Below are 26,417 nucleotides of genomic sequence, written 5' to 3' on the forward strand. Positions count from 1 at the left end.
TCTTGGAGGCTTTAGGGGTATTCGGGTGTATTTGTGCTCTGTACTCTTGTGCTAGGAACCTCTTTAAAAGCTTGGGGAAGTTCAGTGCTCTTGTGCTGCAAGCACAGGAACAGGGTCAATAACTGAAAACATAATCGAACTCCGCTTTAAGTTTATATAAGCATTACATGTTTGTCTTGGGCTTTTAAATGGGAAACATACCTGTATCAACTCAGTACTTGCTTTAAAGAAGTAACACTTGAAGCTTGATCTGGAGATGTTTTAGTTCTTTTAACGCTACAGATTTAAGACCTGAGGGTTTTGAGGCTCTTTCAGTGTATGTCAGTACAACATGTGCTATGTAACAGAGCTTCTTTTAACATTGTCTGTCCATCTTTTAGGGTATGTAAGTGGGTACTTCCTCTAGGTAAAGTCTCTTTAGCAGTGTTCATTGAATGCTGTTGCTTTTCTGGCTTAGGCCACTCATAGCTCTGCCTGGCCCATCTGTTTTTCTAGCCCTGCGTAGTATGGCCGCGATCTCTGCCTTGCCTCATCAGTTTATTGGAAAATACTGTGACAAAAATCAAGTACTTGGCCTATGCTACATAAACACCCTATGAATTTTCTTTTTGCCTGTAGCATCCAGCAGTGGTGTCTTTACTCTAGTTTCTCAGAGTATCTTGACAGACTGATTCCTGTGTACCTGCTTTTGAACCACCTTGCCTAATTCACGGTGACTTCTCTACCAGCAAACCTAACTGTTACTGCTTGCTTGCCTGCTTTGTCACACCCTTTCTACCAAGCTACCTGTTGTAATTTTCCTGAGCTCAACAACTGCTGATTTTTCCTCTTGCAGACCTAGCCTGAAAAGGCACTGCATTTTTTAAATAGTAAATGATTACCATCTTTGTTGTATAGTTTTAAGTGTATTTATGAAATAGAAAATTCAAATACCCATTTCCCATAAAATATTGACTCAAAAGGAGAGGCGGGGAACAGAGTCTTTAGCCCCCTCAGATTTTGCAAGCAAGCGGATGGGTGTGCAAATACAAGCTCTTAGTCTTTTATGTGCCTGGTAGCAGTCTTTTATGTGCCTAGGCAGTAAAGGTGAATGTGAAGGACTGGGATTGATCTCGCTCCTTAACCAGATTGTAAAATTGCACCTTTCTGCTACACACTTCTGTTGGAGTTAGAAGTGCTATTGCCTGCAGTATTCTTGAAAAAAGTGTTCCTTTCTTGTATCTCTGTATGCAGAGGTGAAATGGGATGGCCTATTACACACAACACAGACATCAAGACATCGAAAAAAGAATGCAATGGAACAAGTGTCAAGGTGTTTCAAATCATACTTGTGAAAGCATAATATTCTCATAGTAACTATTATCTTCAATAAATTTGAAGTTATTGAAATGGTTGCTTGTAATCTTGTAAAGCAGCTCAACAAAGCCATCAGTTACTAATTTTGAGCCTCGCAACAAGAATTCACTGACCAACACAAAGAATGAAGCTGTGGGGTTGCACTTAGGTTGAAGTAAGACCAACTGTAATAACTGGCAAAACCAAGAAGGCAAGTAATTGAGTACTTGTGTAAGTGTGTCAGGGTTTTTCTACTCAGAGAACTGCCCTGAAGAGTCTCCAGCTCAATTAGTGTGATCTCTTCAGTTGAAAGGGCTTTAATGAGGAATTGCACATACTTTTTTTATGACATGCTGCATTACATTGTCAAGTGAATGGGTTTATGTTTTATTCCCTAATAGCCTATTGTTTCCACATGAGGTATATTCTGCAGGCAAAGACAAACAAGTGCACTGCTCAGGCCTGGCAGCAAGTCCTTGGTTTTTGGGTTGGTTGGGTTTTTTGTTTTGTTTTCTTTCTTGATAATGAGATTTAATAACCTTGTTGAATAGCAATATTTGATCCAACTGTCTGGTCTGTAGAAATATCTATATATGTAGATAACTTCAATGTAAGAAAATATCCACATTTCTGAATATAAAGTCATCTACTAAAATTATGGACAAGTTTGGAGGAAGTAGATAAGAGAGTATCGCAAGCTCTAATCTTAAGTAAACATGTATTTATTTTCACCCTCTCAGTTCTGTGCTGTGTTCACCTTGATCTCAGTCTGCACTGATAGAGCTTTCTTTCCATCAAAACTCACAAAAGAGTACCTTTCAGTTAAGCTGGTGGTAGATGTAATCCAATGTAGTATGTTTGGCTGAAATGAATGTAGACTAATAGGAGCTGACTCTATCAATCTCTTCAGGAGAACAGCTAATTGGATATTATTGTAGTAAATATCCGTCATATGAACACTGTTCTGTAGTTTGTCTTTAAAATGTGCTAAGAATTTACAATTGTATTGGAAATCAGTGGAAGTGCAAGAAGTTGACTGCCTCTGAAAATCAGACTTGAAGTTTGTGGTGGTTAGCACTCAAAGTTGGAGAAGAGTTTGGCTTTGGAAGTTTGTTGGGAAATGTTTGAAAGAGACCAAACTGGAACAAAAAGAACATTCAGTGTAAGCAGAGGGCAGCTGGATGATCTCGTGTGCTGTAAAAAACTTGAGACATTTTTATAGCACTCCGTGGGTGGTTAGGAAGGTTTGTGTACACTTCCTACTGAGGTTCAAGGATAAGTTTGAGCTCTGTCCTTTTTTTTTTTTTTAATTGAAAAAATAAAGACAGTATAATTCTTATCCTGCATAAGAATTCAGCAGATTATGTATAAACCTGAAGGGCAAGGATATTGTTAAAAATGTGTCAGATTACTCTATCGTTGCAACTGAATACCATTTTGATTTCTTTTAGTTTCTTTTTCTCAAGTTCTTTATCTTAAATTTGCTAAACAGAAAAATACCTCTTTGATAGGTGTTGCTACTTTTGTGATCCTGACTGAAGTGAATGTAGCAATAGCATGTTGAACATACTTATTTAATTAAAGAAATCTTAGATACATTTGTGACATGATGTTGAGGAACACTAGAGGTGGAAGGAGCCAAGTGAAGTTTTTGTTTATGTTCTCAGTAAAATAATTTCTTGCTATTCTTTACTATAATTTTTCCTATATGGTTGTAAAATTTTGTTATATTTGGTCCTTCAGCAGAATCAATAAACCCCAAAAGCAAGAGCAGTCAGAGTTTGTAATTGAAAATTATTGGAATTCATTAGACTTTTAAAGGAGGCTTTTAGAAGAGTCAATTGCAGACTCAGAAAAGGATGAGACTAGAGGAGAAGGAGAAAATACAGAAAGTACAGGTAAAGACAGTAAATGATGCCATGTGTGCTTATGACTGTAATACTGGATGTATGCTTCATTGGAAAGAAGAAATTTGTTTGATAGTTGTATCTAGAACACTACTTCTTTCCTTTCATTTTTCCCTTTGAAATTATAAAGATAAGCTTTAAAATGACTAAACCATTCACTAAAACTAGGCCAATTTGTGAAGGCATGATATATTTGCAATGATTGTGTTGGCTGAGGCTAGTACAGTGCAAGTCTGGGCAGTAAACAGTTGGCATGAATTAAATATTAATCCCCGGCTGCTGTGCTTGAGGTGCAGCCAGCAAAAAGTCCTCCAAAGTCTCCATGTTAATTACCTAGTTAAAATTTGTTTTGGCCTCCATCTCATTCCGGCTCTAAGTAACCTATTATTTTAATATAGCACATTCCTAGAGAACTTGAAAGGGTTTGAAGTCTGTTCAGTTTTCTGATACAGTGTATTACACTGAAGTTGGACTTTGTGCCACAGAATACAGCTTTAGGTGAAGGGAAAAGAATACAATGCATTGGCCAGATAAGTTATTTTTCAGTAATAATCTAGTTTAACTGGTTTTGGAAACACTTCATCTGCTACCTGTGCAAGTCTTTCCAGATAGACCAATGGAAAGTCAGGTAGGAGGAGCTGGAAGTCATGACTTGGGATATCCAAAGATAACCGATACACAGTGAACTGAAATCCTGCTCAGGATTGCCCAACAGTAATACTTTTATAGCATATTTCTTTTCTTAAGGTAAACAATTAAACCAGCCAGTAAGAAATGAAGCCAGAAATGCTATCTGCGGTGTATAAAACTGCTTTAAACCATGGAAGGCTTATCTGAAACAGATACCGACAAATATATTTCAAGTAAAGATAAGCATTGTGTACTTTTATCTTTCCTACCCAGTAACTGCTCTCCGTACAGGAAAGGCAAAGCTAGTGACAGGCATGTATTAATTGGCAGTAGCAAGAAGTTCAATGATCATATAACACTTAGTTTTTCTAAAGTATAAGAACAGTAGTACCTTTCTATGTAGCACAGTACTGAAGCAAGCGCAGGGTACAGCTCTGATTCAGGATTACTTTTAGTGTTTTTTAGACATATATTTCCTAACTTTTCTTTACCTCCTTTTAAAATAAGGGAAAAAACAAAAAACCAAACAATCCCAAAACCCAACACTTCCCAGCAGAATATCTTGTTTTAATATTAGTTTAGTTATACCTTGACATGCACAGTCCAACAGTGCCTATTTCAGACAGAAGCAAAGTCTCTCAGAACCATACATTAAATATTAATTTGGCACCATACATTTAAATGAGATACTCATTTGGATAATCAAGCGGTCTGTAACAACATCAAGTAAGGGTAAAAATGTTTAATTATTTGACTGCTTTGGTGAAGAGGATTTGTCTTAATCTTATGAAGCATTTTCTATTCTCTGTCTTTAGCCATTTTGAGTTCTTGGTGAAATATTTGCTCAGTATTCTTTAACTGACTCATTCATTTGAAAATGTTATGTGTTGATATACATGGTCTTTGTGTTTGGCTCAGTTTCTACTTGAATGTTCACTTTAAAAGAGTTTAAATGTTTTGGTATATTGATCATGGAGATGTTGGAAAGCTAATAAGAGTTAATAAGTGTTAACTCAAAGTCAACGTTGTTTCACCAGCAGAGTATAACTGCTGCTCAGTGGTATATTAATAATTCCTAGCACAAGTACTAATTGTCAAGGCTGTAGTAGAATGGGTATAGTTTAGAAATAGTATTTACATTGATGCAATTTATATACTACAGATCTAGTTTAAGTTTTTCATTATATCAGTTTAGATTTCTGATTTTGGCCTGACAAACTGCAGTTTTTATACTGGGAAGAAGGAATATAAAATAGTGGGGTTTTTTTTATCTAAGTTATTTTAAAGGTGCTGACTATTAAAGTTTCTTAACTTTACAGTTAAATTAAAACATTTCAAGAAGCATGTTTTTGTTGTTGATGCTGTTGCAGTACTGAGGGAGCTGAGACCACTTGCACACCACTTTGGCTTGCACTGTCTTAAGACTTTTAGTCCAACTTCTGTAGTATTATTATGAGCAATACGATTTTTTTTAAAAAATAAGGGAAAGGAAAAGAAAGTTCCTTTAAGTTTGTTGGTGCAGCAACAAGTTATGTAAGACCAGTTTGAAACCATCTCTTTCAAACCTTTTAAGGAAGTATCTTTTGCATGACTATGAAACATAAGGATATCAACTTTTCCCTCTTTGTCCCCACCTGTCTCACAAAGTTTTATTGCTGTTTGCTGTGTTAGTTTTACATGCTGTCTCTTGTAAGTACAAAAAAATCCACTCCAGGAGACTGCTTGCAAAACAAAGTTTGCATACTTGAGAAATTGACTCAAGAAGGAGCTTGGTTGATAGCCTGCCTTTCAGAGGTTTCTTTTATGGTTAAGGGTGTGCTTATTTGCTGTGTTTGAAATTAATGCCCACTAAACGTTGAAGCAGTGACAGCTGAGTTATGTGAAAAGCTGCTGTGACTTTGATTTGCTTCCTGTTCAGATCATCACTGCCATTTCGCCATAAAGGGCTAAGACAGAAAGATCCTGGGGGGTTTTGTTTGAGCCCTTGTGGTAAAATTAGTACCTCCCTACTTACTGCTATAATTAGAGTGGAGCAATTCCTGTGGTGCTGGGGCTGTTGGACGATCCCCATTCAGAATTCCCAGGCAGCACACTGTGGATGTGGCTCTGCCACTCTGAATGCTGCCTGCTCCCATGTAAGATGGCCAGTGTTTCTCTCTGCTCTGCAGCTGACATTTGTGTTTTGTGCCGCCTGGACACTCGCTCATTTCTTCTTTCTGCCTTCAGGAACGGTTTGCTTGAGTTATGTGCTGTTGGGTAAGAAAGCTGAAATTTGTCCTAAACCAGGGTATTTCCAGTTAGTTTGCGTGCGGTTACGTGACCGGATGACACGTTCTGCAATCAGCTGGATAATAAAATGATGGGCAAAAGAGAGTGTCAGGCGTGGGCAGGCGGTGCTGAAGGTTGGTGCAGCTCAGCTCAGATGGGTAACTGTTTTTCAGAAGCTTCATATCTGAAAGGAGAATGTGGAGACTTTAGCAGCAGGGGTCATCCGAGATGTGCCAATGGGAGTATTCCACCCCAGCTTGGTACACTAACGCTTGTCTTCACTGGTATTGCAGAAGTAGTGACTGATATGTATGCACTGGTGCAGATAATACAGTTGTTAAGGTCCCTTGGAACAAGCATACCATAGACCCTGGTGCAACGTTCTGTGAATTATTTGACATGAGATGTATGGACATATTTTCTGGTTTATAACACAGAATTATATTTTTTCTACTGTAGATTGGTCTTGAGCAGATCTGTGCCAGCTGAGGAATTTCTGGGAGGTTGTCCCACAGGTATTTGTAAGATAAATCAAACCAACCTGAGTAAACTTTTGAAACAAGTAGAATTTAAGATACCTAAGGATGAAAATGGAAGTACTTCCGTAATAAAAATGGTACTATTAAAATAGCATAATATGAAAAACCAGAACTTATATTTGAAGCTATATAAGTCATAACTTCTGGCAGCTGGTCTCCAAAATTATTTAAGTTGAATTCCTTGGCTGTGGAAATGTACATAATGTTTAGGTGCTTCATAGCTGTGTATGCCCTAACGGAGAGAATTACAGCACAGTGACTTTTGATACTGTGCTTTCTAATTTGGTTTTAGTGATTGAACTAAAATATTATCAGGTCAATTCGTCAACTAATATAAATTGTTGTGACTCACTGGAATGGTGTAGTTCTGTGGAATGTTTTCCAGCTTGATTTGTGATCGTTTATCATCTGCCACTTCAGGAATCTAGTCTGCACTTACCACTCTGGGGAATCATTGCTTAGCTGATAAACAGTGTGAACATCTTAGACATCTCTTCTCTTGAAGTTTGTCTTTGCTGGCAAAATGAAGAATGGAAGCCACTTAAATAATGAAACTGTTAATGGAGTGCTTTAAATTATTCTCAAAAACTATGTTACTAAGGTCAGAGTGATAGAATTATTTTAAATTTAAAATGAAGCTTGGGATGAGAGTTTTTGATAAATTGTGTGTGTATGTGACAGAGATGATGAACAAGGTCTTATAAAATGCAAGTAGTAATGACAATTAACAGTTCATAGCTGACTCTGAGAGAGAGATCTTGTTAGGGTAAATCACTACTCATTGTCTAGATTAACTGTGCTGCAGAGAAATTTTAGAATCTTGACATTTTTACTGATAACTTGCTATAATATGATTTCCCCCCCGTCAAAGTATCTACTGAGGCATAAGGAAGTAAAGTGCTCTGGTCAAAGGCAGAAAGCTGTTTTAAGATCCAAACCCGACCTTGCCTTCCTTATTTTCCTTACAAGTGATCATTTTAACCTTTTTGCTCAACAAATCGATTCTAATTACATCTGGAAAGCAATCAAATCTTCTGTAAAGTCTTCTACTAGAAAAAATCTGTATATGCTGATTTTAAACAGTCTGCAAAACATACTGTGATATACTTGCAAATGGGATACCCACACCCTACCCCCCACCCCATATTGTTTTGTTAACCATATTAACAGGCCTGGAGTATGCTGCTTATTGATGAGAGAGGTATATTGACATATTCATTATTTGTGGCAAACAGTCTTATTTTGGCCATTGTAGGTGCTGGTAGAGTGTGTGAAGGGACACAGGTCAGGCAGAGATTAGCCTCTGCCTTGATTTCTTGGGTACATCTGCCCATTTAATCAGAAGGCTGAAAGAGGCATCGCTGTGGTAATCAGCTGTACAGGCTGGGTGCCTCCAGTGTACTCCAAAGGGACAGACATGGAAGCCCCAAGGAAAGTGGTGAGTAGTAGAGGCTCTTGATTTGGATGGCAGAACACAGCTACTGATGGTTGAGTTTGAGGGGTTGTTCTTCTTTTGAGGATATTGAGAATTACTGCTTTTATATAATTGGGTAAGAGGGATAAAACCGTTTACCTACTCTGGTTCATGCCTTGGAAGATGAATTGGTATACAACTTATAAACTGAATATGATATGCAACTTAGAAACTGAATACTACACAGGACTTTTAAAAAGCGAGGACTGGATTGCACCACACAGAAACAAAGCTTTAGTTTTGTTCACACTGTTGTTTGGTTCCTCAGTGGGTTTACCTTTTTTTAAGTAAAAGCTGTCATTGTGTACAAAACTAATAAAATGGCACATGAATGCCTGACATGTTGGTGCTTCTTGAGCTTTCTGGTTCGGTTAACTTTGCAGGACCTTCAAGTGGAAGAGCTTCCTGAAACCTTTGTGGGGGTTGATGGCTTCTAGAGGATTGCTTTTTGCTGAGAAATATGCGAATTACAAGTGCTTAAGAAAATGAGTAAAATCTATCCTTGGCTCATTCTATGGAAAAACAACTCTCTATCTTGGTGTAGCTGGAGAAAGGGGGGAAGCTATTTATACTCCTTTCATGCAAATTAAATAACGATTTCTATGATGTTTCATGTAAATTTAGGTAGAGCATTTTTGGTCATCAGTGCCCAGTTGAATGGTATTGTTACTTACTGAAGCTTTTCTGTAGTATGTCACTAATGAGTACCAAATAAACTGTTTAACCATGAACTACTTGTTTGGGAAGATAGTGTTACTGCAGCAGAAATTTGCCACACTGGGCCTTCCTTCTTCAAATCTGTTACAATCTTGTGGTGACCAGTTGAATAACAGTATATTTTTTCTGTTGTTTTTTCTTTCCCCTTGTAGAAACTAAATAACCTTTCCAAGTGTATTTGAAGTTGAACACTCCAAAATAAAAAAGTGACCCTGCTCATTTATTCAACACTCTGCACTGACACTGAATTCTCAGCATTATTTCTATAAATTATGTATGTGAAAAGTGCACATTAATTGCAAGACTGATCCACAAAGGTATTTGTGCCCCCCAGACTGCAGTGGGAGGTAGGTACCTACACATGCTGCCCTATGTGTGCCGATGTATACAGAACATGTCACAGCTGGAGCAAGCTATATTCCCTGCAATGTAACTGTAATCTTAAGCTGGCAGTACAGTTAGTGAACCTCATTGCTTTATAACACACAGAGATATTCCTGTTGCTTGCAATTGTCGTTTGGCCCATGAACAACAGCAACAACGTTGGTTGCTTGCAAGGTCAGTGAAGTGAAACTTGGTGAAACATGCTTCTTATGATACTAGAGCATGCTGTTTCCACATCCAGGCTGTAGTGCAGTTGTAATGCCCCATCTGGTGCTTGTCCCTATAATTTGCCCAGCCATCAGCAAAATGACAGGTAAAAATGGGGCTTTACAGGAAGATCCCAGTGCAGTGGCTGTGTGTAGTACAAGGAAGATTCTGAATAATCCCAGAGAATATTTTGACTCACAAGCACACTGTTTTCATTGCTGGTTTGAAACATGCTTTTTCCAAAAAGCGTGTAATCCAGACGAAATCAAAATAGTGGCTAATAGGTTATAACCCAAGGTTGATACACATAAGTATGTTATTTGCAGTTCTCTTAGGTTCTTTTCTCTGTTCTTACATTCATCTTTTCTTGCTTCTTGATTTGTTTCATTGGATATAAGAGCGTGCTATAATTTGATTGGATCATGTTTCCCAGATGACTGAGCCATTATTATGAACAAATCCTCTTGTAGATAAACTAATGAGTAGCCTGTGGCAATGTCCTTGCACAGCACATGCCTGGCTGGGTACAGCAGGATAGCTTGAAGATAATCATTTAACAGGTAATTGTTTTTCAAGTACTGTAGGCTCAATATATAAAAGGAATTGAGACATAAAGGCTTTTGTATTCCTATGGTTAAAAGATACATCTGAAAACACTGCTGATATTTTCTGTATTATTTGTTTACATGTAGGGTAAGTATTTTTTTTGCTGCATTAATGACAAAATTCAATAAATGCTAGGTTTTTTTAATGATACCGTTTTGACTTGAGAGGAAGAAAAGAAAACCAAACACAAATAAAACCATTAAGATCAGCTTTTTCTGAAATGAGGTAGGCGTCTGAGACAGCTATTTGAATGCCTTTCAAAATGGAGTTAATGGTACAGTGCCTGGTGATTAGACAACAGCTAGAAAGTCAGCCACAATAGAATCACTCCGTTTACCTGCTGGGGCAACACAGCAGAGTTTTGTTGATATATTAAGCATGTAAAAACAAATAGCCTAACACAGTCTTTTATAAAACAAGCCCATGTTTTTGCCTGCCTTCGAATTTCATCATGCAACTTGTGTAATAGATTGTAACTTGAATACATATTAACTTTGTGTGCTTATTGACTTAATCATTTTGTAATGCCGCTGGTGCAAAATACAGTAAAGAAGTATCAATTAATGGCTCTGTTAAGCTGAAAGAGGGATTCAAAATTTGAGTAGAAAGGACCACAACACTTTTATACCAGCCAAATATACTGTGGAAAAGTGAAATTTAAATTTAACACAATATAATTAAGACCTAAAAGGGAAGAATGGAACCCATCTAGCTGAAGCAGCAAAGCTGTGAAAACATGTAAGATTCATTGCTTTAGATACTGATGTTCCAGAAAGCACACTGGGATGTCAAGAGATTTAGGACTAAGTTTAAAGAAGTGGGATGACACCTGTGACCTTTTTTGGCTTTTGCTTAGCAGCCGGGGTAGTGCTTATAAATATGGGCATAGCTAAATTTATTCAAGTTGATTGTCATTGGCTCACAACATTCAACCTCACTGTGTTTTCCTTGAGGCTAAGGCAGAAATAGGGGAATTTGGAGCAGATAAAATGCATGACAGATTTGGCTGTGAATACTAGAGAATGACTGCTGAAAAATCAGACGTTGTACAAAGAAAGCAAGTACCAGTGTCAGATTTAAGACTGTCCTTTATGTAAGCCATGCAGATGGGATGGGTTTTAGCTTTTTTTTTTTCCCCTGATTTTTTTTTTAAGATGTTGAGGCAGGATCAGTCTTGGGACAATTCAGCCCCTGGAAACTGCGTACTCTATATTACTCTTATTTTAAAGCTGCCTTCTAAAATACATATTGATTAAACAATTTAGAAAAACACAGCTACTTCTGGAGTGCCTGAGAGAGAGCACCAAACAATTTTCTGCAAAAAGATCTGCAGAACTGAGAAAGAATCCCCTGATCTGTTGTTCCAGAAATGGTCACCTCAAGGCAGACCTAATGTATGGTGAGAAAAGGATATATGTATGTATTCCTGACTCCAGAGATTAATGAGCCAGAGAGGAGAATGTTGCTCCCGCTGCTGTGCCCCAGGCTGGAAGGGAGTGCTGTGAGGCTCTCACACATATTCAGTATTTTAAGGATTGGCATGGAGGTGAGGATTGATTGATTTTGGAGAAAACTATCGTCAAAGTGAAGAAGTAAACTGCTCTTTATATGTCTCCTTTTCCTTCTCTTTGCTGTCTCTCTGATAATGGTGTTTACCTGCTGTGGTCTTGCTGTTAGCATTAGGGTTTTGAAGCTTTTGGAGTTGGAATGAAGTTAGTACATTAAAGCCTACAATGGGTGTTCTTTATTGCAGTTACATTCTTACTCATTTTATATTATTTGGCCTTTAAAAACCCGTTTTTTCACTCTTACTGGAGAATATATGAAGTATATGTTTTCCCTGACGGTTTGGAAAGCTTGCTTGCCATAGGATGTATCATATGGGAAAGCCATCATGTTGGGAGCTGTATGGATCTTAGTTGTAGCCTTTGTTGATACCATTTCTGGAAGGTGATGTTTCAGGTGAAATACATAAATCATTCACCTCTCAAGGGAGGTATTTCTGGAGTGAGTGTTGGGAGAGTATGTGGGTAGTGTCCAGAATTGCACTTGTAGGGGAATACTGTCCCTTCCAGCCAGCCAGAGTCTCTCCCTGTCTTTGTCAGAATAATGCTTAGACAAGGCTTGCAGTGAACCTTTCTTAAGAATGCTGGACAATCCAGGCAAGGAATCTTTAAACTAATTTATAAGAGTAGATCCTGACAATTTGGCATTTATCAGGAGAGCCTGCTGGAATACAGTGGGAGGTATGGTCTGAAATATGACATGTATGTTAGGAGAAAACAGGCTGAACAGTTTTAGCTAATGAAATACCAAGACTACTTCTGTTCCTGGCCTTGCAAAGCATTCCAGTTTTCTTTCTTCAGTAAGAAAACTAAATCTGCCTACAAACACTTGGATTTCAGGGACTAAGCTTATTTCATATTACTCTGTTGGGGCAGAATAATGTCCCAAGATACATGGTCAGCATTTTTCAACAGTCTTATTTATATAGACATGGAGTTGAAATATAACATTAGTTCTTTAAAGCTATGGCTTTCCAACCCTTTTAGAGTTCTTTTTCAGGTAAGTTAGCCTGTTAGGGCTTAAAAAGGGTTTGCTGACCAAGATACTGGGCATCCAAAGATTCTTTAAGGGCAAGGAAGAGCAAAAGGACATCAAGAAGCAGAAGCAGCCTGGTTTAGTGTCAAGACATACTGGTTTAGTGTCAGTCCAGTCACACCAGTAGTAAGTGGCACAGGTATGAAAGAACAAGACACCCCATCACACCCACCTAAACACCCTGTTTCCTCCTAGATTGCCTGGAACGTCATGGTGAAGAATGTGGGACAGCAGGCGGCAGCTCCTCAGGACGGTCAGGGATTTGACCTTGTGTAGTCACAAATCACAGGTTGCTGTCACGTGGCTTTATTTGACAGCTGTCTGTTCTGTCACATTTCCAAATCCTAAATCCAGACATCTAAAATTGCTATTGTACCCTGCTGCCCTGCAGCGTAAATAGCTTCTGCCATTCCTTTTCCCCATTCTTCACATAAGGGCTGCTGCTTGTTCAAGTTTTTCATGGCCTCACTGTCCTTTCAACATTCTGGAGTTAACCTTTGTTCTTCAATTTTTAGTTGTAAGGGATTGAAAATTGTGGGTCAAAACTCAGTTGTTTTTAAAAAGATTTGTGGTGTCAGGCTAACTTTATCTGCTTTCTGTGATTTCTTTGGAGCATGAGGCTTAGCTATCTAAGGATTTTTTCCTGTAATTGAGTTGTAATTAAGTAACCTACCTTGAAATAGATTTAGAAAACAAACTACTAGTTATGGTGATTTCTAAGATCATCTAAAAACATCAAATGGTTTATAAATCATTCTTAAAACCTACTTGAACAAAATCAGGTCCCTTGGAGGACAATGAAGGGGAGACATTCACCTATTGCTTCCACAGCCTGTGCTTTTCTTAAGTGGTAAGATGCTTCCAGCTCCTCTTGGCACTTGCTCTATTACTTGATGCTCTCCCTTTCATTCTTGCCTTGGAGTATCTCAGGTCCATGATCCTTACTTCCAACACACTTTGTTAAGCAAAAATGTAAGGTGCTTTTTTTCATGCCTTTGACTTTCTGGAAAACAAACAGGAATTGAGGGATACTTTGCCATCTCTTCGTAAGCTATAGAAGTGTTTTCCTGCTGCTTGTGGGGTCCTGGTCTGAGCTCCCTGCTGGATGCAGTAGCCGTCGATTCTGTTGCTCTTGCCTTTATTCATGCTGGCATGTGAAATCTCTTCTTGGAGTTAGGTACTAACGGATTGTGGGACAGAAAAATCTTTGTCTGGTGAGATATTCTACTAGCATTGGGCTAGCATCTACTACCCCAATTTATGTTGCAAAAGACATGACTTTAAGAAGTCAACGTGCAAAACCCATGATGTGCTCTGCATTAAGGAGATAGCTAATAATGAGTTGAAAGCACTGTCTGAGATAACTGGTTGTTTCTCTGCTGACACTTTGGCCACTGGATGTTTCCACTTTACCAGTACTACCTGAAAATGGCTTATATTTCAAACAAAAATAAAACCAGCCAGATAAACCAAACAGGGATGAAATGAAAGATTAGCATTTTGTTTAAAGCATAAAAGTCAGTCTATGAAAATAACATGAAAACAGGGTCTCTTCCCTTTGTTTACCCTACTACAAATACGTTTGCTTAGGAGCAATAAGAGTTAATTGTCAAACTTTACAATGTAGTCAGAGATTTTCTCATAAAATGTATAACAGACTCTGCCCAGATGGCAAATGCTGATATGTAAATCTAAAACATGAAAATTTCCATTGGGGGCCAGATGGTGGCTTAATGTGAATTGTTTAACATTTATGTTTATCTTATTAAAAGTGCCTTTATATGTCCAAAGTAAGCTATCAATGTGGTTGGAAGAGCATATCACTAAATGAACAAAAAAAATCAAACCATGAATACGAGGCACCTCCTGCTTACATGGATCATGGGAAAGCAAAGCATGTCCTCTGTTGAGAGTTCTTTCTCTGTTGACAAAATTGTGAAAATACTGTAAACAAAATCAAAACACGGTTTGCTTGGGAAAAATATTAAAACCATATTATTTTCCCAGGTTAGAAATGTTGGACAATAGTAATACACACATGAAATACCATAATGTATTTCCCCTCAGAATAGGTGTTGGTGTTCAGTGGGCAAGGGCTGAGCAGTAGCTGTGGGGGAAGCGTAGCGGCTGCGGTCCCTGCCCGGCATGGGTCCTTCCTTCTGCACCAGGGGTCTGGCTCTGCCCGCACCGCCGCTGGACTCAGCCAAAACCATCCTTTCCTCTGATGCAATTCAAGACATTGCACAACAGAGGAAAGAACAAACGGGTGCTTGTGGACGCCGTCACATGAGGGACCGCTGGCGCCTTTACAGTAAATCACATCTGATGTTAAGGGAAGTGGTTAGTGTGGCTCCAAAGGGCAGCGACGAGCCCTGGGTCACATGAATCTTTCACAGAACTCTCAGTGAATGTGCTCCTTTTCGAATGTGAATCTATGCTTGCTCGTCCCTCCAAATGAATCTATCTGGGACTGGCACTTTGTGTTGAGGCATCTAAAAATCAGAGGGTAGCTGTTGCACAGGCAAGAAGTAAAATACCTTTTAATAGTTTTAGTTAAACACTCCAGGCATCAAATACAGAGTTATTTTTGCAATGCTTTCACAGTGGAAGGGGAAAAAATGCTTCAGTGATAAACCTAAATTGGAGTGCCTGCCTGTGTCTGTGGATACCTCCGTGTATGTGTGTGATAGTGTTCAAGGCAGAGAAGTAATAAAAAGAGGAAGGTTGTGGCGGGGCTGAAGGAACAAAATTGCAAAATACTTGCTTTAGACCGCAAATTATTTATTTATTTATTTTTAGTTCCTTGCCATCACCTTGTGCTGGGAGTTGTGATTCACTCCTCAGTGAATCACTGGCCAGTGTTGACTCCTTTAACTTTGACCTGAGACTTTGGACTAATGCCCAGAATTATTTTTTTTTCTTGAAAAGGGCAGTATTACTAAAAGCATTGGCTGAAATTATACATAAGTGTTAAATGTCAGGTTAATATTTAAAACAGTGTGTTGTTTGATGATATTACATATTAGCATATTGAGCAGAACGCTTCTTCCATGCACATGAATAGTTATTACTTGAATTGTTATTTGAAGTTCAGTCTAATAATTCTGTATTTATATAGAACTTTCCAAATTGAAAATAGGAGGGCTCTTTTCCAATTATATGGTGATTTAAAAAAAAAACCCAAACAACAAAACAAACAAACCACCCTTTGGGTTTCAAGTGCCACAAACACAACAATAAATAAAATTTTTAAAAAATCTCTCTCCAGGGTAGAGCACAACACTGTTTAGCCCTTTGCCAGGTCCCTTGAAATAAATACAGTCCCTTGAAGAACGGTAACAGGATCCATTAAGTGCTGTAATATTTCTCACACAACAGCTCAAGATCCTGAAAATCCTGAAAACCATGCTATCAAATTCACTCAAAAAATAATCTTGCCTGCTGAATTAATTGCTGCACACATGCAGAGGTGGTAGTATACAGCCACAGCATTTTTTTTGGTCCAGTTGCTCTCTTCCCACAAACGATGCAGCACTGAAAGCTACTTATTTTGGCAATGAATATAGCCAATAGTATGGCTGAAAGATTTAATAGCTGTGCCTTAAGTTTTTGCACTAAGACTATGTGGGTTTTCTTCTTAAGGAAAACATGTTATGCCTTCTGTACCTCTTTTTTTTTTTTTTTTTTGTCGGTTCTGCTATTTTTTGTGCTGTAGTCTGTTGCAGCTTGGGGAGGAAACCAGCTCTGTTATTTCACAGCATGCATTATACACACACAAAAAATCTTTTGAGTCACATTTTTAATGGTGCCTTGTAAATGAATAATTCAGAAATGAGCCTTAAAATCCAGATCCTGCAGTTTTATCCAGAACATATTGCAAATGCTCTGAGACTAGGAAACAGTTTTGAATCTGCTGCAGAAGGAGACAGTGAGCAGCTGGTAAACTACTGGCCCTTAATGAAGCTATACCATATTGCAATATCTCCAATTACTGCAGAACTTAATTAGTTCGTTTTAACCTGCCAATCTGGAGAGACCAAACATAGTCTTGGGCAGCCACTGTGATTATTTTAGCTTCTTCATTGCTGGCCATTAAAGCTGAGTTTGGTCTCTCCTAGCAAGGTGAATTAAATATGTCTTAGATTTGGGAATGCCTGCATTGTGTCACACAGATATTTTATGTAACTGCCTGATTTTAGAGAAAAGTAATTTTTTTAGTAACTGGTAGAAGGAGTTCGTGCTATGTGTAAACATGAGTGCTAATGGTACAGAATTTTTAACAAAGAAATGAGAATACTGAATTGGTTTGTTCAAAAGTGGACCTGCCCTGAAGCTTTTTGTCATAACTGATATACAGAATTGATTTTTCTGGATGGCAACATGAATTAGTGTTCAGGTTACTTTGCTTCTATATTTGAAAATAGTGTTGAGAGTTAAGGGAATGTTTAATAATGGCAAAAAAAAAATGTGTCTTGGGCGTAGAAGTGGTAACTGAAGCAGTAAAGTTCTGTTTAAATGAAATGTAGTATTCCATATATTATTTGTAGTGTGCTAGCCTGATGAGAATGCCCAACACTGAACATTATTTTCGTGTGCTGCAGCTAAAAGGTAATTTTAAGAGTAATGAAACATGCCATGAAATCAAAACTCCAAGGCACCAGCTAGAAATTGTTGGCATTTACCCATCTGACAAATGTGTCTACCAAGCATTAAAATTCTGTACCAGTAGACATCCAAATTGATAATTTTTTGAGTGTTAGGTTTCCTTTACAGAAGAAAACAGACCAGACTTCAGGCCTTAAAAATACTGAATATTTGAACCCCAAAACAATCCGTTAGCCCCCTTTCCCCCCCCCAAAACCCCTCATGCAATAAATTAAAAGAAACTGTAGCCACATCAAATAATATTAACCAGTTGGTTTTCCCTAAAGAGCAGTTTAATTTATCTTCTGAAACACTACAGGTGTGAGGGGTAGCTGATTTCTAAGAAATTTAGGTGGTTGTTAGCTGTCTGATAATGACTGACTCCGTGATGAGCCAGAGGCCAACTGATTAATAGTATTTGAGACCTGTTGACCCCTAGTTTATACCCAGCTGCTTCAAACCAACTGCACTTAGAACATCAACTTAGACTCAGCTTTAAATTACAGATTTTTAGTAATAGTCTTAATAATTGTGTTTAGTGCTACAGTGATGTTATATCACTTGGTGACTTTGAAAACAGGTTATCCTGTGACTCTGAAGCCCTGTTCTGCTGATCTTTAATACTTAGTATCAGGATGGAACATAAATCTTATTTTAAAATGTTTTGTAGTATGGCTATTATAGTTACTTCAGACAGCCCCCGTCATATTTTTAGTCAGCTTTTACAGTTTTATAAGACCATCTGAAAAAAATTTACATGGGCAAACTTTTCAATTTATTCTTTTCTCCTAAAAATGACTTTCTTAATGTGATACAATTAATTCTATAGCTTCATGTTTTCTGTGAGCTAACTTAGGCAAAAAGAATATATTTATCCTCTGGCTAGTTTGTGTATTACCTTACCAGTTGTAAAAAATTGCTTAGTTGCTATGAGCCTCTGTGCCGGTCACAGCAACCGAGCCATCAGTTCAGAAGGGTCATATAGAGCCATATTTTATTTAGATAACTTTAGGATTAAGAGAATAAGCCTCAGTTACACGACTCTGTTTAATACAGAAATTACAAGCTTTGCTATTGTTCTAAACCAGTTTTGCTGGGGAGGATGCTTGCTTAAAAAAACCCCAAAACATTTCTGTTGCAGGACATGAACTTGATTGACATCCTTTGGAGGCAAGATATAGACCTTGGGGCAAGGCGTGAAGTTTTTGATTTTAGTCAACGACAGAAGGAGTATGAACTCGAGAAACAGAAGAAACTCGAAAAGGAAAGACAAGAGCAGCTCCAAAAAGAGCAGGAGAAAGCCTTACTGGCTCAGCTGGAGTTAGACGAAGAGACAGGTGAATTTGTTCCTGTTCAGCCAGCTCAGCGCATTCAGTCAGAAAATACTGAGCCACCAATTGGTTTTTCACAGGTAAGCTCTAATATGTGTTAGTGAGTGCGTTTAAACATTTTTCCATTCACAGGAAGACATAATATTAGTGGTTACCTAAAATTAATTTGCATTTGTTGCTGTAATGGAAGATTCTTCAGTTATTCAAAGATGCAGTAACATTTTTTTCTTAACTTTCCTATTTAGACCACACAGACTTCAAAACCAGAAGCAGAGGCCTTGTCCTTTGATGACTGCATGCAGCTCTTGGCAGAAGCATTCCCATTTATAGATGACGATGAGGTAAAAATGCTCAGTACAGCGGTTTCATGGGTGGTCTTCTAGGGGATCAGTCTCATGTTTTCTCTTACTAGTATTTGTCTTCAGCATAATATTAATTTGTGATATGATTCGAGTTTTGTCCTCAAGCTGACTCCCAGCTGGAATAAAGCAGTATAGTAGGCTTAAACTAGGGCTGTGTCTGGAGGGAGTGGAGTGGTACTCTTGTGTTCCTTCTGCTTACTGAATCCTGTAGCCAGGATTCAGTGTATAATGCCAGCTGATGGCAGCCCTTGCACTTACTGTAAATAACAGTAGTGGACTTTGTCAGTTTGTTACAGTGAACTTAGTGCAGATCTCTGGAGTTAGTGTGCTTGAGTTGCCTTTTTTCTGTATGCTGATCTAGACTATTTGATGTGTAAGGATAAGCCCTTCACCACGCAGTTTCTAGATTAATTTTTTTCCCTATTTTTATCCTTAATATGATAGCACTTTTCATGGGAGTATTTTTATATTATCCCATTGTTTACAAAAAAATGCGTTTGTTAAGAAATATCTGTTTGTTCTGCAGAAATGGTATAATGCCAAAACCTAGATTTTGCTTTGGAAAATTAAAAGCTGTTTTTCTGAGTGGGTTTTTTTAATGTGTGGGGTATTTTTGTTGTTGTTGTGTTGGTTTGTTTTTTAATTTTTTTTTTCTTTAAATACTTTAGACTTCTTCAGCTGCATTTCAGTCATTGGTTCCTGCTCAGATCAATAGCAACCCAGTCTTCCTTTCTGCTGATCAAACTCAGCCACCTGAATCGCCTGTCCTAGTTCCACTTACTGATGCAGAGAATATGCAGAACATAGAGCAAGTTTGGGAAGAATTACTGTCTCTTCCAGAGTTACAGGTAAAGGTTTAGTATAAGCACCTGAAAAAAATAGCGTGATATTTTGGAAGAGTGTGGTATTTCGGAGACCGCAATACAGTAGCATACTTAACAGATGGTGATTTTAACTATCATCTTGGATCCTACACCTGTAACGCTTTAATTTTTTAAAAATAGTATATTTAAAAACGTAGGATAAAGGAAATCAGTTGTTTATCAGAAGGCCTTAATAAAACACAATCTATCTTCCCAATCGGGACTTCCTTATGTTTAGCAAATCATTGTTTGCCTCTGTATGGAACTTGTTACAGCATGATCATGGTTGAAATTTCAGCTGCTTAAAAATGGACACTTCTTGATTATGGATGTACAAGAGGAATTGTTTGCACAAGCTTTATGGTAAATGTTGGGGTTTTTTGAAGTGTCTGATTATGAAAATCATTTATGGTTACTTTTACATTCAACTTCTATCTAAGGAAAAGGTTTTGTAAAGATGGCTAATATTTAGATACATAGAAGAGTCAGGTACGGTTGTAACTACTGTTTATGTATGTTCAGTAAGAACTAATTATGTAACGTACATGAACTGAATATTTCAAAGGAACAAAAAAATCACATAGCTGTATTTCTAAATTGTGCATTACAGAGGAGGGCTAGGGCTCCTTTTCCTCCTATCCTTATGTTTATATTTTCTTTAGACTATAAAATTGAGTAAATTTATTTTCAAATATTTTACTGTAGAATGTCATCATGCTTCAGCATGATGCTGCTCTACTTTATGCTGTTAACACTAGAGATGAATGCTTGGTGGAATGCCTGTAGACCTGAATTGTATTAACAAAACCCCATGTTTGCAGTAACTGCATTTTTCCTGCCATTCTGCATTTTCCCTTCATCTTTTTATATTTTAGAAAGTTTTCATAGTTCCCTAAACTTTACTGCTGTGGTAGGTATAAAAGCCCCACATGAGTAACAAGGGCAATTGGCTGTGAAAATGCAGCAGTGATGCTGAAAATACATTAAGAAACCAAACCAAAATTACCTATTACAATAATTCTGACTAGTAATTGAATAATTTTCTCAAAGAAGTGAGATTAATTAAATTGAGGGTGGTATCACCTTTTATGAATTATATTTGAAGAAAAAAAAAAAAAGAGCTCTCATTCAAAACCTTAGCTCAAGCCTTGAATGATCTCTGGTTAAATAATCAGTGTGCGGTCCCTTCTTAAGAGAAACAGAATCATTTTGGTAATTGCCTAATTCTTTGGGGACAGCAGGCACACTTATTTCAGCTTCAGTTAAGAAACTGCCACCCCATTGGAAAGAACATTGGTCTTGTAGCCAATGAAAGCCTGTCAGTGTAACAGTCTGACAGTCACTGGTGTTAGCCAGATTAAATAAAAGTATGTGGGGTGAGTTTATGTTTGCAAGTCTTCATGTTAGTACTCTTTTTACTTCACTGAGAATTACTTTTCTCTGCACTGAACAGCTGCTTCATTCAGTAAATCCTAAAAGAATCTTGGGTTTTGAGGAACTCTATTACATAACATGAGTGCTAGAAGTAATTGTGTGCTAGTAATGCTCACTGAGTCTCATTCAGTAATTTTACATTTTCTGTGTTCATGCCATTCCTAGCAGTGGTGCTTGTGAAAAGTTCAGACCTGGCAGCTCCAGGATCCCCACTAGCAATTTACCAGAACAGGAGGGCTCCGTGCAGCTTCCATATAGCATTGGAATGGGTCTCTTCAGCATCTTGCTAGGAGTTTAAGAGGCTCTGCTCTCTTAATCTGACCAGCTTTGTCCAGAACAAGTTGCTTCATACCCTTGCTTAGGTATCTAGTCTTCTGCCCAGATTGTCTCTCCATAGCTGTAGTCGTCTGGGTTACAACAACGTTGTAATACCCATTTTATGTCCACATTGATTGCTAAAACAGTTAATGTTTGTGCATTATAGAAAAAGGTTTTATCAGTTGGAGATGTGTTGCTCAAATTCTTTCTTGCATTTCCCATGTAGTGTCTTAACATTGAAAATGATAACCTGGCTGAGGTAAGCACGATCACAAGCCCTGAAACCAAGGCAACAGAGATGCCCAACAGCTATAATTACTGCAGCTCATTACCCATGATGAGAAAAGATAACTGTGGTCCAGATTTCCTGGATAGTATTGAGGGCCCCTTTTCCAGCATTTTGCCACCAGAAGACACTAGTCAGCTGAGTGTGAACTCTTTAAATGACATGTCCCCTTCAAACTCTGATTTCTGTGAGGATTTCTACGCCACCTTTATTGATACAAAGGCGAATGGTGACACAGCAACGACACACACTATCAGTCAATCACTTGCAGAAATTCTAAGTGAACCTATAGATCTTTCAGATTTCTCACTGTGTAAAGCTTTTAATGGCAACCACTCAGGAACCGTACCAGAGTGTAGTGATTCTGACTCTGGTATTTCACTGAATGCAAGTTCTAGTGTAGCATCACCTGAACACTCTGTTGAATCATCTGCCTATGGAGATAAGACTTCTGGTTGTAGTGATTCTGAAATGGAAGACATGGACAGTGCTCCTGGCAGCGTGCCGCAGAGCAATGCTACCACGTACTCATTGCAGTTCCAGGATCAAGTGTTTTCCTCTGTGGGGCCAAGCACTCAAACACCTAGTTTACAGTGTACAAACACACCAAAGGAAGAACCCCCTGCCAGTCCAGGCCACCCCAAGGCTCCGTTCACAAAAGATAAACCTTCAAGCCGCCTTGAAGCTCATCTCACAAGAGATGAGCAAAGAGCAAAAGCTCTGCAGATCCCTTTTCCTGTTGAAAAAATCATCAATCTCCCTGTTGATGACTTCAATGAAATGATGTCTAAGGAGCAGTTCAGTGAAGCCCAGCTTGCGCTTATTCGAGATATACGCAGGAGAGGCAAGAACAAAGTGGCTGCTCAGAATTGCCGTAAAAGAAAACTGGAAAATATAGTGGAACTGGAGCAAGACTTGAGTAACCTAAAAGATGAGAAAGAGAAATTGCTTAAGGAAAAAGGAGAGCATGACAAAAGCCTTCGTCAAATGAAAAAGCAACTAACCACCTTATACCTTGAGGTCTTCAGCATGCTACGTGACGAAGATGGAAAGTCTTACTCTCCTAGTGATTATTCACTGCACCAAACTAGAGATGGCAATGTCTTTCTTGTTCCTAGAAGCAAGAAGTCAGAGACTAAACTTTGAAGGGCAGCACAGCTGGCTGCTGTTCTCAGAGTTATTATTTTTGTATCATTATCCTGATAGTTTTTACTGTGAGGTGGAATGCAGAATTAGGTAATGTTTTTCAGGTAATTCTATGCAATGATAATTTTAAAGTTAATAATTAGTTTATGGAAGATTCAAGTTTAAAACTAATAGTGTAATGCAGATGGATGTATGCAAAATTTGTAATCTCACTTTTATAACAGACACTTCCATCTTATAGCACCACTTTGACTAGTTTCCATATAGATGTAAATATTTAAAGATACCATATTTATATACTGTTCCTATCTCTTGTTATATTCATAGATTTGATATATATATATATATAAAAAAATGATTTTAGCCTTCTAAATATAATTTCTTGCAAGACAAATAGTATGGCTTCTGATACTTTTTTATAAATATGCAATAGAGTTTGTTTCCCATTTTTCTTACACATTTATACTTGCTTTATATTTAATATTAATTTAATTTAGTATAAAAGTTGATACTTAGTGTTTGATTTTGCTTTACCAATTCATTAATTTTTTTTTTTTTAACTCTACTTCATACGCCTTTATTACCCTAAAGGGAAATCCTCACTAGTTTTCCAAGGTTAAGTCTTCATGTAACAAATATGCTTCATAACCAGAGATGTATCACTCAGCACCGTCAGCATTACTAATGCTTGTTCAGCATAATTTTTAACCTGCCATTTGGAAGGATTGTGTAACACCAAGTTAAGTTTCAAGTCAGTGCTAAATTTACATAATTTTTGTTTTGCTCTTTGAACACTACTTAAATTGATGATCTTTCTTTCAAAGGCATTTAAAATCTGTTAAGACACTGTCAGCATTATGCATTTTTCCATCTAAAAATTCTGTACACTTTAGAGTAATTGTTCTAGAAATACACTGTGCATCTCGACTCCAATTAGCAAGCATCATTTGTCACTGCTATTACTTTGGAGCTTATGGAAAAAGGCACAGTAGCTGCCAACCAACTGTACTGTTTGGAACCTGCACTCAATTAATTGAAAAGCATTGTGGATTTTAAATTATGATTTATAAGAGAATAAAAATTTGGCAAACAAATAGCATTGTTTTATTTACTCTTCACATGGATCTCTGTACTTGATCACTGTGGATTTTTTTCAATACAAAAAATACATAATTTGTAATACATGTTGATCTGATGAACATTAAAAACTTTATCATCTTCCCTATGAAACTTCTAAAAGACATGTTTAATCTGATATTTTTTTCTGCTACTGATACTCTATATAATTTTAGGAAAACTATCTATTACAATATTATGCATAATTTCATTTAGTAAAATAAACACCAAGTTGTTTTGCAAAGACCCTATGGTACATTTTTTTTAAATAAATAATTTGAGATAGCAAAAAAGGGCAGAGTAGGACCTGCAAAGATTGTTTAATAATGTTGTAGGAAAAAGGGCTTAAAGAGAGACAGGAGAGTAGGAAATCAGCCTTCCATTAGCTCATTATTCACAGTTGGAGTAAGACTGAATGAAATGATACAGTGATTAGTGAATTCTGTCTTGAGATTTTTATAAACCATGCTGGACTTGCATACCCAGCAGAAAGCATCTGCTCTCATGGCTGGTCATGAAAGCCAAAGGAATGATTTTAGATTATCATAACCCCAATTCCATACTATATTGCTTTTTATGGATCCGAGTATGCTCAAAAAACCCCAAAGGTACAAAGAGGAAGTACAGAAAGCTGTAGTTCTGATGAATATTATTCTGTCAGGATGCTGTGGAAGGTCTCCTGGTTTTGGCTGCTCTGTGCTGTTTGCTGCTTCCATACAACTCTCCAGTGACTCCAAGCTCTCTCACCTGAACAGTATTAACTAGGTTGATTACCTTGGTACATTTTGGTTTTCCCTGTATGCACAGAATTTCAGAAGCTATTATCCAGCTAGTCACAGTAGTATAAAATGTAACTCTTTGCAAACAGTTTTTATTACTCCAAATTATTTATTTCCAATCATTGTCACCTCATCAGTCATATTCCAGTTGTCATTTACTGATTCTGAATAGTACAGGCCCCTCTAGTACCTGGTGCAATCACACACACCCCCCCTCTCTCTCCCTCTAACCTAAGAAGAGCAGCAGCAGTAGGAAAGCAGAGCAGTAACAGCAACTTCACCAAGAAGGTAGTTTTGCTCCAGGGCAGGGTAATGCCAGGAACCATGGCATTGATCCTGTTAACTATATCCTCTTTCAAAGGCAGGTGTAGTGCCATGACCAGAAATCTTTGGTTCCTAAACCTGGGACTATCAGATGTTCTGGCCCTGCCCTCCTGAAGAGAAAATTGTTTCACTCAACTTCTCATGCTGTGTTACTTGCTGTAAACTTTCAAGTGTCCTGTCCCCAAAAAATGTGTGTCTGAGGCAGCAGATAACAGCACAGTTGTGAAAAAAAACTTCAGCCTCAGATTTTCAGCATCCCTGGAAGTGCTAGGAACCCTGCCCATTACATCAAGTAGTAACATCTGGTTTTGCAGAAGACACTGGGAAATGTAAATCCGGCTGCCTCTGCCTGCTCTCTGAGGCTGCTTACCTTGTTTATACTGACCTTCTATGTTACCAGCATGTCACTCCATTCCACTGCACTGTCCTTGACACACTCTAAGCATAAGAACACACCTCGTTTTGGAGCAAATGGTCAATACCAACAGTTGAAAACCTAGAGGCTGAGTTTGATGGACAAAGCAGATTTATTTGCTCTAGATAGTGCAGCCAAACACCAGCTAAACTAAATTGGAGATACTGCATCAGTGAGGGATATTTTTTTTGCTGCTGTTCATATGTGCCTCTCTCAACTTTGCCACCAGCACTGCCTAGGAAGGAAAACACCTTTAACAATTGCTGAGCCTGGGTGAACAGTAGATAAATGTGAGAATGCTATTTAGAGCAAGAGGATCTAATCTGTATTTAAGGATATCAACTTCAGAGCATAGGCATTATGGAGGAATCGCACCCAGCTTGTGGCCCTGGATAAGTCTTTCAACACTGATACACAGTAGCTCTAATACAACAGGTAGGTCTGATGGCAAAGCACAGAGAACCTGGAAGAGGAGCTCCGGGTTGCCCACCACCATTAACTAAGCTATCAAATGTCCGACTTGCAGAGAAAATGTTTGCTCTAGCTGTTAATATAGATACCTTAATTACAGAGACCTCAGTAAACCCCTGCCCTCCAATTTGTTACTTATTTTAGCACTGATGCAAAAGCCAAAGGCAAATAACAATCCTTACTGCCTTTGCAGGGGCCGCTGTATTTGTCCTACCCACATGACTAAAACTTAATGTAGGGATACTTACTCCATTACCAAG

General features: G+C 38.0%; 1 protein-coding gene across 9 annotated transcripts; it reads left to right on the forward strand.

Moving 5' to 3' along the window:
- Nucleotides 1–25,035, forward strand: NFE2L2 (nuclear factor, erythroid 2 like 2). 9 transcript variants are annotated; one of them, XM_026852369.1, is made up of 5 exons: nt 1–17; nt 18,454–18,723; nt 18,889–18,984; nt 19,674–19,853; nt 21,847–25,035. In XM_026852369.1, exons 2-5 carry the CDS (start codon nt 18,457–18,459, stop codon nt 23,050–23,052), a joined length of 1,749 nt encoding a protein of 582 aa, XP_026708170.1. In that variant the 5' UTR covers nt 1–17; nt 18,454–18,456; the 3' UTR covers nt 23,053–25,035. The 9 variants fall into 9 exon arrangements, with proteins under 9 accessions (XP_026708170.1, XP_026708163.1, XP_026708162.1 ...); XM_026852362.1 differs by lacking the exon at nt 1–17 and adding an exon at nt 3,854–3,870; XM_026852361.1 differs by lacking the exon at nt 1–17 and adding an exon at nt 6,112–6,128.
- The last annotated feature ends 1,382 nt before the right edge of the window (nt 25,036–26,417 follow it).

Source organism: Athene cunicularia, assembly GCF_003259725.1.
Source record: "Athene cunicularia isolate RWA chromosome 7 unlocalized genomic scaffold, athCun1 chr7_part1, whole genome shotgun sequence".
Taxonomy (NCBI): domain Eukaryota; kingdom Metazoa; phylum Chordata; class Aves; order Strigiformes; family Strigidae; genus Athene; species Athene cunicularia.

What these genes read in the sequence shown, in the direction of transcription:
- NFE2L2 (XM_026852362.1), top strand. An exon ending in CACCAATTGGTTTTTCACAG is followed by an intron (nt 18,724 to 18,888) that starts GTAAGCTCTAAT and finishes TTTCCTATTTAG; the next exon opens with ACCACACAGACTTCAAAACC. An exon ending in CATTTATAGATGACGATGAG is followed by an intron (nt 18,985 to 19,673) that starts GTAAAAATGCTC and finishes TAAATACTTTAG; the next exon opens with ACTTCTTCAGCTGCATTTCA.